The sequence below is a fragment of the Clupea harengus genome, chromosome 7 (genome assembly GCF_900700415.2).
Source record: "Clupea harengus chromosome 7, Ch_v2.0.2, whole genome shotgun sequence".
NCBI lineage: Eukaryota > Metazoa > Chordata > Actinopteri > Clupeiformes > Clupeidae > Clupea > Clupea harengus.
The window spans coordinates 12625289-12644982 of record NC_045158.1 but is presented as its reverse complement, the minus strand read 5'-3'; the positions used below and the strand labels follow the sequence as shown (position 1 = coordinate 12644982).

Below are 19694 nucleotides of genomic sequence, written 5' to 3'. Positions count from 1 at the left end.
CCTGGAACTCTTCAGCCGTCACTTAATGATGGTGGACTTCTAGAGCTTACCAGAATAGAGAACTTGGGAAGGTAGCAAGGGTGACATCCAGTGGCAGACAGCACATCTAGCTTTGACACATTAAAAGTAACCAGGTCTCTCACTATACCGAGGGGCTATGATGGCGCTTACTGGGAGTACTGTCCAGTATGTCAACACTAGCTTCCTTACATGCCCACCCATGATTTGAACCCAGTGCTAAAAAATAAATAAAATAGGAGTAGCACAATTTAAAAAATAAGAACAAAAAACAAGTTTGTGAAAAAGCCATTATGTCTGACGATGAACGCAATGCCAAAGTACAAGAATGGAAAGGAGGGTGGTGCAATATACTGCATCACCTGCTAGCAAAAGACTGTCTACCTTCCAAAAAAGAAAAGATTTCCATGAAACACCAAACACAAAGGATGGCATGAAAAAATGAAAAAAAAAAATATATATATTCCTAGAGAAACCCATTTACACCTCTCCGGGAGGCTCAAGCTGAATATAGACCACCAGAATCCGGCAGGTCCACAAACACCCACGACCAGCAGATTTATTTCCTTTCGTGAATTTTATTTGGAACATTTTCAAACTTGTAATACATTATATGCTACATTCATAAAAAAATGAAGTAATTAGCCATTTTTTTTCTCTCAATTTTTTTAATCAATTTTCTTTCAACAGGCTAGCGTTAATCCCATCACTAAAGCTGTTCGCATAGGTTGTGAAAAAAGTAAGAATGAAGCCACTCTAACCTGGTATGTATTCACGGAAATGCAACCCCCCACCCCACCACCCACATTACATAAAGATCAAGCTTTCAGCAATAATCATCCTTTCACAAACCAGAGCCAAGTACAAGCAGCTACATGCTTTCTCTGACAGGTGAGGGAATAGATGGGAGAGAATAGTTTGGAGGGAATAATAATAAAAAAAAAGAAAGACATTAAAGAAGCACAGGAGTCCTAAAAATGTGGAATTTTATAGTTGGTTATTTTTTTTGTTTACTTTTTTTTTCACTCTTTATTTGTACATGGAGGCCTGAGCAGACTGAGGAGTCGGTCAGGCACGCGCTCTTCAGCCGTAGAGGTCGTCGTCGTTGTCCTCGTTGAACACAGTGCCGCCGCCGCTGCCTCCTGTTGAGCCCTGGCTTGGTCCGCTGCCGGCCTGGCTGCTGGTGGGGAATCTGAAACGGGTGGGCAAAGGGTGATTAAAGCCAAATCTATTTGCAACCCGTGAAAATCCAACAGCTTTTTAAAATTTATTTTCATGACCAGTGGCTGCATTATCCAAAAGTAGTCAGGCGTTTAATCGGATGAAATCTTCAAACTAGCTTGTGGTAATGGTACAGAACCATCGTAACCATGATCATGAATTACTTTATTTACAGGAGTGAGTAAATAAATGTAAATAAAAGCACATGTAACAAAGGGTTTGTGATCCGATTACATACCCTCATCTTTAAGTTCATACTATTCTGTGAATCCTGTAAACCTACATGCCAAATAGTCCTCATGGTCTGTATTACTCTGGGATGTTATGAATTGAACAGGTGAGGTGGTTACCTGAAGCTGCCGAAGCCTCTGCTCTGCTGCAGCGTCTGGGCGAACATCTCGTACTTGCGGATGTCGTTGTCACTGACGGAGCGGCGAGCGAAGCGCATAGCCTCCTCAAAGTGGTCTTTCCTGATCTCAGGAACAGGGTCATCCTCCTCCACCTCCTGAGGACACAAACGAGGGTCCACCATTCAATAGCAGCTATACATAGTCATGTGGTAAATTCATAGGGTAAACTAGCAAGCCAATTTCATTTCTCCATGTTGGTTTGTTTAATGTGAACATTCTGGGCACTGTCATTACTATAGCAACTGATGTAGAGGCTGTGAACGTCGACATAAGCCCGTGACCCTGGACCCTTTTTTTAGTATATTAGTAGTATCATCAATGATGCATATTATGTTGGTATTATTATTTTATACAATAAATGAACTTATATTTTGTCCTCTTATTAGAAATAGTAAACAGACTTATACGTATAGACAAGATTTAAGATCTTAATTTGTGTACAAAGTTATATTTCAAATTTAGTTAAAAGGCCCACACTGATGGTGCACTGCCACTTTATAGAAAATAATCTGTTGGTTTAGGTTATGCTTTCATGTGGGGATGTGACGTGAATGTGATTCCAGATGTCCATTGTTTTTGAATCACCCCAAAGCGAGCTGTTTGTGTTTACTTCAGGACTAACACATGATAAATAAACTTAGCAACATTTAATACTAAGCATGTGACAGATCAGCAGAAAAGCTAATGCTAGCTGGGATATACTTTTATAGGCTAACCTTTATAAAACTGGAATGCTACTAGAAGTGAAAAATTGTATCTTGAACAGGGCTGTGGATAAAGCCAAGCGAGTGGATAGCTCTTCTCAGCACAAACATTGTGTTCTCAAATCTGACACTGAAACGCCCATAAGAACCATATAAACATTAATATCCAATATCTCGTTTAAAAAATTGCAACACCACCACTAGTCTTCCACAATAAGTTACTCCCTCAGTTTCTGGCTGGCGTTAGTTATTTACCCCATAGATTAAGCCTGTAACATTCATCTATAATATCTTTAGTTTGTTAACGAATGTAGTGGTATGTTTCATTATACATATTCAGTGAGAGAGTTTGGGCTTTTAGGGAGGGGCAAAAGCACATCGCTGTAAAGGAAATGAGTGTGCTGGATTTATAACAAGACAAAACTAGAGAATCATTGCGAAATGGAATGTGGAACATCAATCGTTCGCCTGACTATGTTGTTTTCATAAACTTTGGATGATATTACCACAATTGAAATTCTAGCCCCATGTTAAATTGTACATGTGAGATTCCATAGTGGAATTTAATGAGAAATCAAATAATTTCTCATCCCAGCTCAGTGGAGAAGTGTTACTCTATTAGTCAGTTGGCAAGTAGATTTTAAGACTTAATGCAGTGGTACTTGATGATTGCCTGAATGAAGACTAATTAAGTTCTCACCATAGCTGAGGGGTTGGTCTGCCTCTCGCGCTCCCTCCTGATCTCGTTCTCGATGGATTCTCTGATGGCCAGCTTGCAGGCCCGCTGGCAAATCTCAGTCAGATCAGCTCCGGAGAAGCCATTGGTCATCTTGGCCAGGAAATCCACGTCCACCTCCTACAGTGGAGAAAAACATCAGTTAGACCCACATTTGAAACTGATTTGCCCTGGTTTTTCCATTGCATAATAGTTATTAATGCATGAGGGTCTGTAGTGTCCAACATTTCCAGAAAGATCACACATAATTAAAAGCAACAAGGCAGTGCCTTGATGTCCACCCATCACTTTTAACTTCAACTCGTGTTTGCCATGTTAATACAATATTGATACTTCTACAAACAAGCCTTCCCAGTCAGCGTACAGGATGAGAGTCTGACCTTAGCAATGGGGGACTTCCTGAGGTTGGCCTTGAGGATGGAAATGCGGGACTTCTCGTCGGGCAGGGGGATGTAGATGAGCTGGTCCAGACGGCCAGGCCTGAGAATGGCCGGGTCGATGATGTCGGGCCTGTTGGTGGCACCGATGATGAAGACGTTCTTCTTGCTGGACATGCCGTCCATCTCTGTCAGGATCTGGTTGATGACACGGTCGGCTGCTCCGCCACCGTCACCCACATTCCCACCACGGGCCTTGGCGATGGAGTCCAACTCGTCAAAGAAGAGCACGCAAGGAGCAGCCTGACGAGCCTGGGGGTGAAAGCATGTGGAATAGACAGTCAGACCTGCAAACAGGCAAAGCACTGTCCATGGGCAAGTGTATGAAGACATTTCCAGAACCAAAACTCGTCTCATTTGTATGTGGCCGGATAAAATGTGCTCATCAAATTTATATGATTTCAATCGGCAAGTAACCAAGTAAATAAGAAGAAAGGGCAGTCTCAACGCAGGTTTAATAGCTGCAGGATTCTGGCTGATAAGGAGCAAATATTCTGAGAATCTTACCTTGTCGAAAATCTCACGGACGTTGGCCTCAGACTCTCCAAACCACATGGTGAGCAGCTCTGGACCTTTGATGGAGATGAAGTTGGCCTGGCACTCATTGGCGATGGCTTTGGCCAGGAGGGTCTTACCACAACCTGGTGGTCCATAGAACAGCACACCCTTGGATGGGGTCATGCCAAACTTGAGGAATTTGTCGGGATGCTCCACAGGATACTGAGAGGAAAATAAATAAACCGCAGAGGTCAATGAAGTTTCTTAGATATACAACAATCATTTATCCATATAGTTGATTCAAGTTTCTATTGTGTACCTGCACAAGCTCCTGCAGCTCCCGCTTGACGTCATCCAGACCTCCAATGTCCTCCCAGCTGATGTTGGGCACCTCAACCACAGTCTCACGCAGGGCAGATGGGTTGCTCTGACTCAGGGCCCACTGAAAGACCACAGTGGCAGAACACGTAAGGAACAACATCAACATTTATGGTTGACATCCAGTCATCTCCCAAACCTAGTTTCTGTTCAGATCAGAGTACAGTGATTAAGCGTTGAACTTTATGCTATTAGGTAAAAGGGTGACACTTACTACTAAAAGCCACACTTGAAGGCACATTCACCAAGTTCTGCTTTGTACTTTCAGCTCAAATTACTAAACATTACTAAAAAAAGATATATATATTTAATGGTCTTAAATACTTTAAAATGCCAAGCACACTGACCCTGAAGTCATCCATGGTAACAGCCAGTGAGTTCATGACCTCGGCGTCGATGGTCTCATCCTCCAGGTCGATGAGGTCCATCTTCTTCCTGATCGCCTGCAGGGCAGCCTCAGAGCAGAGGGCAGCCAGATCAGCACCCACATGGCCATGGGTCTCGTTAGCAACCTGAAAGAACAGAGACGTGGCTCAAGTCAGTGCTTCAGTACCCAATCCTCCATTTTAGGAGTTGTTGCCTCATACTGCCTGTGGTCTCCTAAGCCAAGTTTCAGCCAGGTCCCTATATTATTGTGGACCATACCTGCTCAAGGTCGACATCATCAGCCAGCTTCATGTTCTTGGTGTGGATCTGGAGAATCTCAAGTCTGCCGGTGGCATCTGGAATGCCAATGTCCACCTCTCTGTCGAAGCGACCTGGGATTTAAGGGAGACAGAATATGATATCCAGGCTCAGTAACATTTCAAGACAAGTTGCCCATTTCTCAGGTCCTGCCAGGATTTGGCGCTCTCGAGTCTACAAATAAAATGTAAAAACGTATTTTATATATATATATTTATATTATTATTAGCGATTGCATTAATGTATTTAACTCAATCACTGCAATCCCGTAGCAAATTAAGTCCAGTTAAAAGGACTTGGGTCTTACCGAATCGCCTGAGGGCCGGGTCAATGCTGTTGGGTCTGTTGGTGGCCGCCATGACGATGACATGGGCCCTCTGCTTCAGGCCGTCCATCAGGGTGAGCAGCTGAGACACGATGCGCCTCTCCACCTCACCATGGGTCTGCAAGGACACAGAAGAGGGTCAGGTTACAGCGCACGCGACAAATACAGAGTGCAACATCAAATGGGAATTCTAATTGGGTTTTTAAAAGCCTTCTCATGGGTTCTCAATCTGTGGGACCTGAACACTTGAAGACTTCCTTGATAAAAAAAAAAAGCCAACGCCCAAATAAAACGAATCTGCTGAGAGTGGTGTCCAGGTATTGCAACATGGTTTTATTCTGTTGGTATTTTGTGGGATCAAGCTAACAAACTATCTGCAAGTCTGCATCTGACTATGTATGAGAAGTGTCTTTTTTTTTGTATGCTTGTAAACAGAAAGAAAAAAAATCCAAGACTTCAGTTAAATCACATCCAAATCCTGTTATTCATCAGAAATGTCAAGTTGTGTCCAGCTATGGCACATAAAACCATGTGCAGTTACAGAATATCATTACTCATGCAATAAAACTGCTTAGCAGCAGAGCTCCTGGAGAAGTATTGAGGTTCCTTATATTAATGTGTAGCAAAGACCAGAACACAATGTCCTCACCTTCTCTCTCTTGGGGGCAATGGCATCGAGCTCGTCAATGAAGATGATGGCGGGGGCGTTCTTCTCAGCCTCCTCAAAGGCTTTTCTCAGGTTGCTCTCAGACTCTCCAGCCAGCTTGCTCATGATTTCAGGGCCTGGGTTACACAAGCAGTAGTGATTTTAACTCCAGCCAGAAGAACTCCATGAAACTGCACCCTTCACACGTGTTAATGTCTATGGCAAAGGTACTAGCAGAGGTGTGGATCTTCACTGGGCTCACGATTCGATTATAAAAATTAGACCTCTTTTTTTTATTAACTCAAGCACTCAGATTTGATTATTTTTTAAATGATTCACATTACATAAAAAAAAATATCTCCTTTTTCAAAGAAGGTCAACCAGCAGTAGAGATATGTCTAAATATTATATTTCGTAGCCTTCTGCATTGTCAATACATCAATCTCATTAAAACAAAAACAGGATAATTTAGTTACTGTACTATAAAACAAAAACATAAAACAGCTGGCTCTTATCAAACCTGATTACCGTAATTTCCGGACTATTGAACGCACCTGAATATAAGCCTCACCCACTGAATTTTTTAAAAATAATTATTTTTAACATAAATAAGCCGCACATGTCTATAAGCCGCAGGTGCCTACCGGTACATTGAAACAAATTAACTTTACACAGGTTGCATCCATGCTAGCATCCTAGCTCCACAAAGCCACCGTAAACACAAAGCCACCGTATACAGTGACAGGTATCATAATCCATAAATTAGCCGAGTCATTGTTTAAGCCGCGAGGTTCAAAGCGTGGGAAAAAAGTATCGGCTTATAGTCCGGAAATTACGGTATCCATATCACAGGGCCATACACAGGAACTAATATTTACAGCTCTAGTTATTCACAAATAATTAAATATTCAAGAGTGAATCTGAACCTATGAAACCACAACACGTTACTGCTACAGAAACTGTGTGTGGTTTTGTTGGCAATTTAAGTCATTCTGATGGACAATGAAGTGCAACAATCCAGTAGTACCACGGCTGAAACATAATATAAAAGCACCAGCTCTGATGTTGATGAACACTACAGAAATGGCATCTTTGAAACCATAATGCTGATATGCTAAGTTACCTAAGACTACCAAAGAGTGCTTGGGTGACACCTAGCTGTCAGAGGAGAGCAGATCAAGTTGCTGAGGAAAACTAGAGAAATGGAAAAGGCATGCTACACCACATGTCTCTAGGCAAAGGTGATCAGTAGGACTTTCACGTGGAGCTCAAGAAACACGAGCTAGCCTTTGTCCTCCTTAGCAAGAAACAAGAGGAGTATCACTTGCAAGGAGAGCATGGGGTGATGAAAAGATGGGGAAACATGCTAAAATGATTATCAGGGTGTGCTATAACAAATATCATGGAAAACAGACGAATCATGTCAACTACTGGCCAATGAAAAATAGCAAAAAAAATGACTAGGAAAAATATCAGCTTATGCATTTTAAAGCAATTTAGTTACTCAAGCTACTCAAGAGGACAGTAATGCAATATGCATTACTTCGATCATTGGGCCAGTGCTTAAGGTTGCATAATGATGATAATAATGCCCTCAGCAGCCCTACAGCTAGACGAGGAATTACTTCACACACTAAGGTGATCACTGGCCATCACTGCAGAGGTTGTGGAGCTTAAAAGGTCAGCTGGCCAGAAATCAGTTCTATGGACTCAGGTGTGATATTGAATAATATTCTAAATTAAAAAATGCAACTTCATTTAGAAAGATAACTCAATCACCCACACTACCTGTTAATTCCCATTCTGTTATACAAAGTGACATGATGACATAATATTTAGGCCAAGGACTGACACATTCATCTCCATTAAATTTCACAGCAACTTCCATTATTTGTTCTGCATGATTCTTACCATTGATGAGGAAGAAAAAAGCTCCAGTTTCGTTGGCAACAGCACGAGCGATGAGAGTTTTTCCAGTTCCAGGAGGTCCATACAGCAGAATGCCACGAGGAGGCTGACACACACAAAGACCAGTTAGAGTTTCATCTTGTAGTACTGTTTAATTTAAAGTCCATCTGCTAACAAAGTATTCTCTCCTCACCTTCACGCCAATGGCCTTGAAGAGGGCAGGGTGTCTGAGGGGGAGCTCAACCATCTCTTTGATCTGAGCCAACTGCTTACGGACCCCTCCGATGTCATCATAGCCGACCTCATTCAGAGATTCCTCCTCATCCTACGGACAACCAGGAAACAGAAACACGGTTCAGTCACTTCAGCAGATGCATTTCTCCAAACCAACTTGCAGTACAGTCTACCAGTACCAAGAAATGTTGCCTGTACCAGATGATTATTGATCAGTCTAAAATTACACCCGATCTATGTTTGAGTGTTGCTTGAGCCATGCACTACTTATTGATCTAGGGTTGGACCTTTCCGAGCAAGCTAATGCTTCATTAATAAACCGGTCCGACTTGTTTAAAAGGTATGACGGAAAGCACAAAGAGCAGCAGAAGCTTTCCCCAAACTCACCTCACGCTTGATGGGCTCTCCTTCGCAGTGAATGACTGTGTCAGGTGCCACGATGCAGTAAGGGCTGGGGTCCGTCTCCACCACTTTGAATTCTACTGCACGCATCCCACCCCTGACCAGGAAAATGTCCCCTAAAAAAACAGGATTATGTTCATTTCAGAGGAATGATGCCATTGGGAGGCCATCAAATACAACTTCAAGTGAGTAGTTCCCTTATCACAAAGAGACTTGTTACCTTTACGGATTGGCCGGTAGGCTTCAAGGAAATATGGCTTCAGATACACCTCAAACAGGTTGCCAGTGATGCCTTCAACTGTATCATCAATGGGCAGAACATGGATACGCTTTCCATACTTGACATCTGGACAGGGCTGGATGCTATGAACAGCAGAGGTACACATACTGAGTAAAAGACTGCTATACAGGTATGAATGGAATTCAACCTTTAATTTATTTTTAAGAGATATGAAACAGCCAGAATAGTTAACAGTTTAAAAAGTGCAATCAAAAATACCTGATGACATCTCCCAGGCGGACCCTAAGATTGTTACGGACCACCCTGTTCATGCGCACTTTCTCATCAGAGCAGGAGTCATCAGAGAGCACAATGCACACCGTCTCCCTCCTCTTCTTGCCCTTGAGCAGCACAGTATCTCCTCTGAAGAGCTGCAGTTCATCCATCTTAGCCTGCCAATAGAATACAAAAAAATATATATAATTTGAGTTGTCTGACATACCTGATGACTAGTGATTAGTGTAAAACCATACCACATAATAGAATCTGCTCAATGACTGGTAAATCAAAGCTTGTTGTTACCTGAGAAAGTGACACCACACTGTTGTCTTCATTGATGGATTCATCAACTATCAACCTATTGGGTCTGGTCTTTTGCTTCAGGATCGCAGTGGAAAGATCATCATTTTTGGATCTGCAGAGATTTGGACACAAACTCTTTATGAGCCTTTGATTGTACACAACTACGGCAGATAATAAACTTTGATAATTAAATTACCCAGCGTATGGTCAGACTGATCGTTCAGCTCCCCCTACCTGATACACTCGACCTTCCCATTTCACAAATATATGTCAATGTGATTTACCAGGTAATACGTGTTGAGAACGGAAACTTCGGGTAAACTGCGCAGTTGATGAGCGTGCGCAGAATAGAAACAAAAAAATAAACTGCAACTTTGACCGACGTCACTGAACTTGGCAATCAACATCTAACTTAGGTAGACAGTTCGTTAGGTTAAGATAGAGTTAGATTAGAATTAATGTTTCATTTGTATTTGCTGGCACTAATAGACGGGTCGCCAGCTATTGTTTTCTACCGAATTATTATCTGGAAGCATACGCATTATAAACCTGATCCCCCACAGAAACATGAACAAACTTCAACTACGACTAGCCATGCTAGCTATCTGTACCTGTTCAAACAAAAGTAGAAATTACGCTTGAATGATTACATTAGTTGAGTGTACATAGTATATCGTATTAGTGCCGTAGAAAAACTAACCACAAGTTTCCGGACACATGGGTGGTAACGGTGGGCAAATAATAGTTACAATGTTGGCCTCGATATCATACGTTTTATATCCTCAGGCTTTTGGCTTTGTGGTTAACATCAGCGAACCTCACTAGCTAGCTAGCAATCGCTGGGTTATATGCCGAATGACACAGCAAATGCGTCGGCGTAAACGGGGTTGCTATCCGACTAGCTAGCTTCAAGCTAATCAGTTAGCTGTAGCACGTTTAACTATCGGTCTCTAGAATTAGAAACCTTATCTGGGCTGGTTAACATTGTTACAAATTAATGGTGTGTCATCAACGTGGAAACATATTTATCGCGATGACTACGATGGCTATATGTATGGTGTATTGCCTACGACTTTGGTTGGATGACAACATTGTTACACAAAAGCAGGGCAAATGATGTCGCCGTGAAATGGCCTACTCGTATGAGAGTAACGTTAGTCAACTAACGTAGGCATAAATCAGAATGTCAGACGCAAGCAAGCTAGCTAATGTTCACTGGTTAATTTCAAAGTAGAGATATTAAATACACATGGGTAAGACACTGCATGTTAACAATTCATTTGTAACCATTAAAAGGTGGCGCAGAACGGATCATGTCAAACTCAGTTGATGCCGGTAGGCCAAACTACCCCCACGGAGAGCGAGAATGACTCAGTATGCTTAGCTAAGTTAGCCGCTTAGCTAACGACGTAATTGGGAACTGAACGACAGCTAAAGTTGACTAGCTAGGCTGAACGTTAGTCTAAGACTAAAAAGAAAATTGGAAAGGGTATCGACGTCAATCAATTGCCAATGCCAGGATTTGAGCAACATTATCTTGACTGACGCATTTCTAGATCACAACTATGTTCCTACAGATTTGTCAATTACCATAGTGAAATATATATTGACCACTAATGCATTTCATACTGTGCTAATGCTAGCACTAGCTGTTTAGCTAACGTAGTTGAGTTGGTCCTAGCTTGCCAGTTCGCTAGCTAGCAACGCTGTAAAATACGATGAATAGAAATAGAAAATATAATTTTCTGGATATACTCACTCTCCTCCCGAAGCCATGTTGCTTCTCCCGAACAACGATATAAATAAAAGGTAACAATATACTCAAGCAACTCTCTTGATTGACCGACGGCAACCTTCACGATTCTTTCCTCTGCACTGAATTTCAAAACGTCAGCTTAGCTTCCTCGCATCAAAGCTGCGGAAAAGTATCAGTTCTCTTTCTGCTTCAGGCGGCCAATCAGAGAGCGTTTGAAGTGAGCCTGTCCCGCAATTGGTCCTACTCACGTGAGCTATTGGCCAATTAAACAATTGTGATTTACAAAAAAATAAGAGTTGTTATTTCAGACAACAGCCATTGGTCAAACTACAGCCAGTACCGGTCATATTTGCGTATTTTAGTATGGCGGAACCCAAATCTTTACGGATTGGTTCAAGAGAAGCCGAGTGTACTACGATTTCGTATGTAGGCAGATAATTTGCTGAAAATGCAACATGGCTCCTCGCTATTGGTAATCTCGTCGCCTCAGAATCATAATATTTCCATAACCACATTTTCTGGACTGCATTTACTAGTTCATTTAGTTATTAATTATAATAGCTGACCATTCAGATCCGTAGATTCTGGGGCTTATTTGGTTATTTCGGTCTGAGGTCACAAAACGAACGGTACAAACAACATACAGCCTATGTTTCAAAACAGATATGTCATTGCTACTGGTGTGGCAGCAGCATGGATTATATTGAAATTGTGACCTAGTTACCCGACATCATTTCACAACAAGAAGTACACTTTTAGTATAAAGTACAAATACAGTATTTCAACAATGAAGGGAATGTATTTATTTGTCAAGTTATTGTTGTTATTTAGATTATTTTTTTAATAAATATAATCCAAATTAACTAATCATGTAAAAACTCCTCTTCTTTGAAAAGTGTCTTCCATTGCCTTCTTCAGGTAATTGATGTCAAAACATAAACTGACTTCTGGGAATGTCTGAAGATAAAGAGGCAGGTTTCTGAAAGGTAGCAGAAATAGAAAATTACAATAACGGTCAAACTGCAAAGCCCAAAAAAAATAGTTTGCACAATCAACAAGCAATCTTTAATGAATTCATATAATCTTATATTTTCAAACTTTACAGTTCCCCAGGATGTAAACACAGCTTTAGAACCTAGAATAGCTCTTCGATACTTATGGCAACATAATACACCAGACACAAACTATAGTAGCACTAACACATAATATTACCCAGAGGAGACCGCCTCAGATGAGCTTTGTGACTCCCTCCAACACACTATGGCTTCTTCCTGACGCCCAAGCCTCCGGTACACCTCTACCAGTCCAAACTTTATCATCTGTAACTCTAGGGACACCAGAGGCAGGACAATGAATGTATCATTTCTCAAATCGAGGAACATATTTTCAAGGTATCATGGGGCCTCACAATAGAGGCAACAACAACAATAACAATAAACAGTTGATGACACAAGGGATGTAAACAGTAAAATAAAATATAAATGTTTCTGCTGTTCATCTGCTACAGTTTCTAATAATGAGAACGCCATGGAGTCCATTACCAGGGAGCACATATTGATTAAATGTACCCCTAACTTGTTTGGATAAACTTTTCTGCTGAAGTCATACATGTAAATTGATGAATGATAAATGTGAGCTTAATTTGACAAATTAAGCTACTATTTCACTGTTAAAAATGTGATCTATATGTAGGGGCAAAAATGACCCACTACCTGTTATGGACTGAAGACTAAGCTTCAGGTCCCGTAGTGCTTCCTTTAATTGGCCCCTCTCCATGAAGCTGACCCCTCTGCCAGCAAGAGCCAGGCCCCTCAGTCTCTGCAATGTCTTTACCACCTCACAATCTCCCTGGTCTCCAACCAGTGTACCTAATATTCATAAATGATTAAACTAAAAAAAAAATGGACAATAACAGGAATATTCAAAGGACATCGCAGGAACAAGCATATTTACAGGAGCACTAACCTGTACTTTTAATGGACACTTTGGCCAGCCAATTTAGGGATCTGAAAACAAAATATACTATTCACAGCCCATACACACTATTATTATTCCTTTTAAGCAGGCAATACTCTCGATTAATACATTTAAAAAAAAAAAGGGACTTTGAATACATTTTACCTTTTAATTCTTACCTTGTGAAATTGGCCACTGATTCTTTGGTGTCTTTCATCTTACAGTAGGCCAGGCCCTGGAGGTAGTGGGCAGCCGCAGCCCATAACACATATTCTAGTCTCTCATGCTTCAGTGATTTTGAGGGTCCCTCCATGGAGAAAAGTAAATGCTCCTCTGACAGATCTAATACTAATCTTTCAGGAATGAGGTTCATGGTTTTAGTGATGACCTCTTCACAGACTGTTATTACATCCCACATCCTTTTGGCCCTCAGCAAGGTAAAGGCAGCCTCGAGGTACACAACAGGAACTCTTGGAAGGGACACATCAGCCTCTGTACACACCTACAAGGGTTATTTGATTGTGAGTGAGCATGGATATATATGCATATGAATTATTGATAAAAAGGTATGGATATATAAGATATATATGTCTGCACCAAGTAGGCTACCATTTGCAGTTCAAAACTTGATCATTATTTGATAGGTCTGTGCTTCAGCACAAGAAATAATAACTGTAATAGGATTCTGTTATGTACTGTGCATTTTATTTACATAACTTACAGGCTGTGTGATATCTGACTGCAGGGATGACATCAGATCCAGATAGAGTTCAACCGCCTCTAAGATTCTGAAGAACACAAACAGGAAGTTGAATGCACGTACATTATTATGACCTCTTCATGATGCATCTCTGCTTTGCCCAATTGCTTTAAAACCCACCTGTCCTCCAGCACACATGTGCATGCCAGAGAGTGCAAGATCAGCTGAGGAGAGGGTACCGCCATGATGGAATCCTTACATTTGCTGCTTAGTAGCACATCTGGAGAGATAATCATCACTCTAGTATTGACAGTCTGTTCCTCTGTATGCTGAACCAGGGCCTGGGATAGCACAAGAGAAGGAGGCACCATTGTTTTAGGATTTCTTTACAACTGGTGTGCTTTCAATAAGCACCATGGCCTGAAATTGGAGAATGACACCAATACCTTCAGTGAAGTTGGGTCACTTACTGAGTGAAGCAAGCGTAGGGCCTCAATTTCAGCCTGGGTGTTCTTTAACTGCCTGTACACCAGTGCACTCTGGTAAAGTGCACTATGACAGCCAAAATCCACCTCCATAGCCTTTCTGTAAGACTGTAGGGCGCTCTGAGGCTGGTCCTAAACAAAATCCAATTCCATACATGATCATTGTAATTCCATGATATTTTTTCTTTAACTACACACATCGTAATCATCGCCATCATCATCATCAACAACAACAACAACAACAGCAGCACCAGCTACAATAACAATCATGTTATTTGGAGAACTTATGAAATCAATAGCTCTAAAGCCCGTCTTACCAGTTTTGCAAAGGCAAATCCAGTAAGGGTATGGACCTGAGCCAGGAGAGTCCTGGGGGCAGGCAAGGACGCAGCCTGTAGAAAAGCTACAAGAGCTGCTGAGTAGTTCTCTTGGGTTATGTTTTCCAAACCTAAGTGATAAGAATTTTTTTTTTTATAAAACTGTACACATTAAGAACAACTACTGGAAGATGTGTGTGTGCATATATATACAAAATATATACAAACATACTACATACATACACACAATACATATATACAGTGGGGAAAATAAGTATTTGAACCCCTGCCGATTTCGCAAGTTTGGCCACTTGCAAAGAAATGTGTGATCTATAATTGTAATGGTAGGTGTATTTTAACAGTGAGAAATAGAATATCAACAAACAAATCCAGAAAACTGCATTTTATAACATTTATGACTTAATTTGTATTTGATGCAGAAAATAAGTATTTGAACCCCCAAGCAAACAGCAAGAATTCTGGCTCCCAATGACCAGTTATGTGCCAAAGAAGCACACAGATTAGTCCTCATTAGGCCTAACAAGGTACACCTGATCTCAACTGGTGACATGTATAAAAGAAACCTGTCCAAAGAATCATACTTCACACCTTCAACCTCACCACCATGGGCAAGACCAAAGAGTTGACCAAGGACGTCAGAGATAAGATTGTAGACCTGCACAAGGCTGGAATGGGTTACAAAACCATCGGCAAGCAGCTTGGTGAGAAGCAGACAACTATTGGTGCGATTATTCGTAAATGGAAGCAACACCAAACAACTGTCCATCGCTCTAGGTCTGGGGCTCCATGCAAGATATCCCCTCGTGCGGTATCGGTGATCATCCGAAAGGTGCAGAATAACCCCAGAACTACACAGGGGGAGCTTGTGAATGATCTCAAGGCAGCTGGGACCACAGTCACCAAGAAAACCATTGGCAACACACTACGCCGTGATGGTTTGAAGTACTGCAGAACTCACAAGGTCCCCCTGCTCAAGGAAGCACATGTACAGGGCCGTCTGAAGTTTGCCAATGAACACTTGAATGATTCTAAGGAGGATTGGGAGACAGGATGTGGTCAGATGAGACCAAAATCAAGCTCTTTGGCAACAACTCGACTTGCCGCATTTGAAGGGGGAAGAATGCTGAATATGACACCATCCCCACCGTCAAGCATGGAGGTGGAAACATTATGCTTTGGGGCTGTTTCTCTGCCAAGGGTACAGGACGACTCCACTGCATCGAGGGGACTATGGATGGGGCCATGTAATGTGGAATATTGGGCTTGCCTCATTCCCTCATTCCCTCCCATTGAAAACGCAACCTTAAGGATTTGGAGAGGATCTGCAAAGAGGAGTGGACCAAAATCCCTCCTGAGATGTGTGTAAACCTGGTGACCAACTACAAGAAAAGTCTGACGTCTGTGCTTGCCAACAAGGGTTATTCCACCAAGTACTAAGTCATGTTTTGCTAGGGGTTCAAATACTTATTTTCTGCATCAAATGCAAATTAAGTCATAAATGTTATAAAATGCAGTTTTCTGGATTTTTTTGTTGATATTCTGTTTCTCACTTTTAAAATACACCTACTATTACAATTATAGATCACACATTTCTTTGCAAGTGGCCAAACTTGCGAAATCGGTAGGGGTTCAAATACTTATTTTCCCCACTGTAAATATATGTAGTATGTTTGTATACTCTATTATACTGTGTAGATACTGTACCCTCAAGAAGGATGGTGCAGATAGGCAGAAGATCTTTGAATTCTCTGGCTGTCACAGCAACTAGCAAGTTGGAGTTCTCCTTTTCTGACAAGCTGAGCTTTTGAATTACTGTACGGAGGTCCTGTGATGAAGCAGTTACTTCTTCCTGAGTCACGTGCAAAACCAAAAGTTTTGAGTCATAATAGTAATACATAACATTTTATGTATTGATTTGTTTAGCCCCTTTTGTAAGCACACAATGGCTTCAAAAATCTAAATAAATAATTCATATACCTCGCCTCTTCCTCTGCTCTTACGTCACATCACTTCAAACTTCAAGCCCTCCACTGTCAGTCTGTTTAACGTGGGTTAATATTGTCATTGTTCTATTTAGTTGGCCTTTCTGCTATGGGTCCTACCTTATGTATGCTGTCTGTGGTGGACAAGTGTATCTAACAATGCAGAACTCAGTTATAAAGCTTTGTGTTTTCAGCCTCTCGACACATCACCTTATTCCATGTTACTTCTTTGATGCACTAATGCATGTTGCTACAAGTTGAAATACCCCTGTTGCAATGCAGTGATTTAATAATAATAATTAGTTTATTAAGAAATCTGCATGACTTTTGATTGAGATGCCAACATGAGTGAAAAATGCATTTCCCAAACTATAGTTCTCCAAGACAACCCAATGTAGTGAGTTAGGTGATCTACATTCCTTTTTCTCAGATAGGTTCATAGTCTATATTCTTTCATGACGGTGTGGTACAAACCCCACATCATCCTCATAAAACCACTGCATCATCATTTTAACTGATCTTCTGCCAGCTTCATAGATTACCTCATCACAGTAATTAAGTTTAACCAAGGAGGTTAAGAAACATTTCTAATGTAATTTTCTACTGAGGATCACTATTAATTAAGGCCTGTGAGGAAAGGAAAAACAAAGAACTTTTCTCCGACCTGAGTGACATCCCTCAGCAGATGGCGAATGCTTTGCATTTGGCAGGAGGCCAACCACAGAGCCCACTGCACACACAACAAGCTGTGAAGGCAGGACAGGTGACTTGTGTTGCTGAAGGATTTCAACGTGACACACCATAACACAATAGGGTCCATGCTAGATGTCTGACAGTCAACAGCTTCAAGAGCTAGACGGGGAGAAATTACACATCAAAAGAACATTTATTTCTGTACATACCATGCAGGCAAAACTAGCACAAACATGCATTGCACCTACTGCTGTAGCCTATGAAATAAAATCTGCACATGGGTGTGGGAGGCCTCAGTCTCTTAGTACAGAATGATCAGTCTGCACTCTCTGAATCAGTGGTGGCAATTTGTAGCACAACCCTGTTCATACATACAGTGCAGTCTATCTCCATAAGGGGCTCGTAGCTCTCTATGACTTATGACACAGCCATTTTACGAGTAATGAAAATACTCATACTTAAATACTGGAAATGTGTAAGGCCCGGTTGTTTGCATATTAGTCTGTACAGACGCTCTAAAAGCTCACATACCTCTGAGAAGAGTATAGGTAAGACTCTGTTGCACATCGCTCAACGAGGACAAATTTAAAGAGAACACAAGAGTGTTGTAAGCAACAGCCAACTCAAGCTGAATCAGCTCGATAACAGCAGGTACACCTGTGGAGAGCGAAAATTGCATGATCAAAACAGTTCGCATAGCGGTTAGGCGTTCAACTGCTGTGTGCCAAATTGTAATATTACAGATACCTTGTATCTTCTGAAGTAATTTAAGAGTCCCCTTATGACACTTTTCCTTAACGCCATGATTGCCACCGATTCGTCCGTCTGTCACCTGAAATAGAAAGTTCTAGCTATTTCATAACCTTACCTTTAAGTTAAAGTCTGACAAGATGTTTGGTCATACCTATCTGCGAGGAATTACAGTGTGGACTTATAGCCAAAAACGTTAAGGGCTTTGATATAGCTAAGTTAACCAGTTACCTTACCTTCCATTCTTTCACGAAGGAATTATTTGCCTGTGTCCATTTCTCTAAAAGATAAGCGTCCATATCTCCGGTTTGAATGAAGTTCGGGTTAAACGTAATTAGGCATTTTAGTTTCACACCAATCCTCCAAAAATAAGCAATCAAACATGGCACCAGAAGTGGAGATGAACTTACAGTAAAATCTCAGACGGCAGACGTTCGAAGTTTCCCTCTTTTAGCAGCAAGAGCGTCACATAGGACGTTACCGCCACCTGCTGTTATGGAGCCATGCTGCAATTAGGAACACAACAAAACATCATTTTGCTGATATTTTCATGCAAGAGTTGTATGTCAACTGATATAGATATGCTGGAATTGACATAGCAGTAAAATGGCATGTAAATGTATTACATGTAGTAAATATTAGCATCACTTAATATTAATTAAGGTCTTGCGTGCAGTTGATTTATTTTATGAACTTGGCATCATGCATCTGTTTGTGCTTTAGTTTTTGACAAGAACTGGCATAGTAGCCTATGTTACTGTGACAACATCTGCTGTGCAATATGTGGATGCCTCTCTAAGAAAATATTCTGCAGGGAGATTGCAAGAATCCTGATAATATCCCAAGAACTGTGAAACAGATTATCAAAGTTCAGATTGGGGTCTTACTGTTCGATATTTGTTTACTTCTTACACAGTTGCCAGTGTTCAGTCTGTTCATAGTATAGCACAATAAGCTACATGCTCATTCATACTCCTGGCCCAAATGGCTGTTGTGTTTCTTCATAATGTTTACTTAGAAGTCGTAGAGAGATACCAGTGCATCTGCAGCTGGTATGGGTTTGGCCCTGGCTCTACCGATGCATAGTTGTGGAAATTGTGGGAATTGATGTGGCTCTGTTTAGGCAGCAAAGGTACCAAGACCTTTAACAGGGGTCTCATTCTGTAGCGCTTCGTACTTGCTCTGGTGGACAGAGGTAACTGACTGTATGAGCGGCACAACGTAGATAGGGTATCAGAGTATTGCTACGTGTTTTACTTTCAGGGAGCTTTTGCTGATACAAGTTCTCGACCAGCGTTTGTACAGGTAAAGATCTCCACTGCACTGCATAGGCTACTCTGCAACATGTATCCTTTCCCCTCAGACCTATTGGTAAAATTGTTTTTTTTTACCACTCTTTATGTTAGTTGTGCATGTCTATTTTGATTGTACAGACTAATGCAAATACGCAGTGAAAATCGACATTGGCTACTATAATACTAAAATATAATACTATAATACTAAAATAGACATGAGCCATTTACAGACCTCATTGAAAATAATGTACGGATGGAACTGTTCACTGATTCACTTGTCAATGTTTTGTGGCAGCTACTTCTTCCTTGTCAGGTTGGTTCACTTTTGGATACTGA

General features: G+C 41.2%; 2 protein-coding genes across 3 annotated transcripts; both read right to left on the bottom strand.

The window, feature by feature from the left end:
* Positions 1-576: 576 nt before the first annotated feature.
* LOC105901173 (valosin containing protein) lies at positions 577-11305 on the bottom strand. Its single transcript, XM_031570551.2, has 17 exons — positions 11163-11305; positions 9404-9515; positions 9101-9273; positions 8822-8964; positions 8587-8717; positions 8159-8290; positions 7969-8071; positions 6061-6194; positions 5394-5529; positions 5048-5160; positions 4750-4914; positions 4344-4466; positions 4034-4246; positions 3470-3778; positions 3054-3209; positions 1590-1744; positions 577-1210 (listed from the first exon to the last, which is right to left on the bottom strand). The coding sequence occupies exons 1-17, from the start codon at positions 11177-11179 to the stop codon at positions 1102-1104; spliced, it is 2424 nt and encodes an 807-aa protein (XP_031426411.1). The 5' UTR covers positions 11180-11305; the 3' UTR covers positions 577-1101.
* A 633-nt stretch (positions 11306-11938) lies between these two features.
* fancg (FA complementation group G) lies at positions 11939-19680 on the bottom strand. 2 transcript variants are annotated; one of them, XM_012828572.3, is made up of 16 exons: positions 19591-19680; positions 18474-18569; positions 18300-18387; positions 18061-18145; positions 17845-17970; positions 17285-17472; positions 16343-16487; positions 14618-14748; positions 14286-14432; positions 13996-14156; positions 13837-13903; positions 13295-13617; positions 13125-13165; positions 12872-13027; positions 12372-12486; positions 11939-12138 (listed from the first exon to the last, which is right to left on the bottom strand). In XM_012828572.3, the coding sequence occupies exons 3-16, from the start codon at positions 18360-18362 to the stop codon at positions 12027-12029; spliced, it is 1860 nt and encodes a 619-aa protein (XP_012684026.2). In that variant the 5' UTR covers positions 18363-18387; positions 18474-18569; positions 19591-19680; the 3' UTR covers positions 11939-12026. The 2 variants fall into 2 exon arrangements, with proteins under 2 accessions (XP_012684026.2, XP_031426416.1); XM_031570556.2 differs by lacking the exons at positions 12872-13027; positions 18474-18569; positions 19591-19680 and having other exon boundaries at positions 18300-18467.
* Positions 19681-19694: the final 14 nt, after the last annotated feature.

Coding starts and splice junctions, on each gene's coding strand:
- fancg (XM_012828572.3), bottom strand. CDS start 18,362: ATGGACGCTTATCTTTTAGAGAAATGGACACAGGCAAATAATTCCTTC. Junction 17,473..17,844: donor TACCTATACTCTTCTCAGAG/GTATGTGAGCTT, acceptor CTCCCCGTCTAG/CTCTTGAAGCTGTTGACTGT. Junction 13,028..13,124: donor AGTGTCCATTAAAAGTACAG/GTTAGTGCTCCT, acceptor TATGAATATTAG/GTACACTGGTTGGAGACCAG.
- LOC105901173 (XM_031570551.2), bottom strand. Junction 6,195..7,968: donor TTTTTTCTTCCTCATCAATG/GTAAGAATCATG, acceptor TGTGTAACCCAG/GCCCTGAAATCATGAGCAAG. Junction 5,530..6,060: donor TTGCCCCCAAGAGAGAGAAG/GTGAGGACATTG, acceptor GTGTCCTTGCAG/ACCCATGGTGAGGTGGAGAG.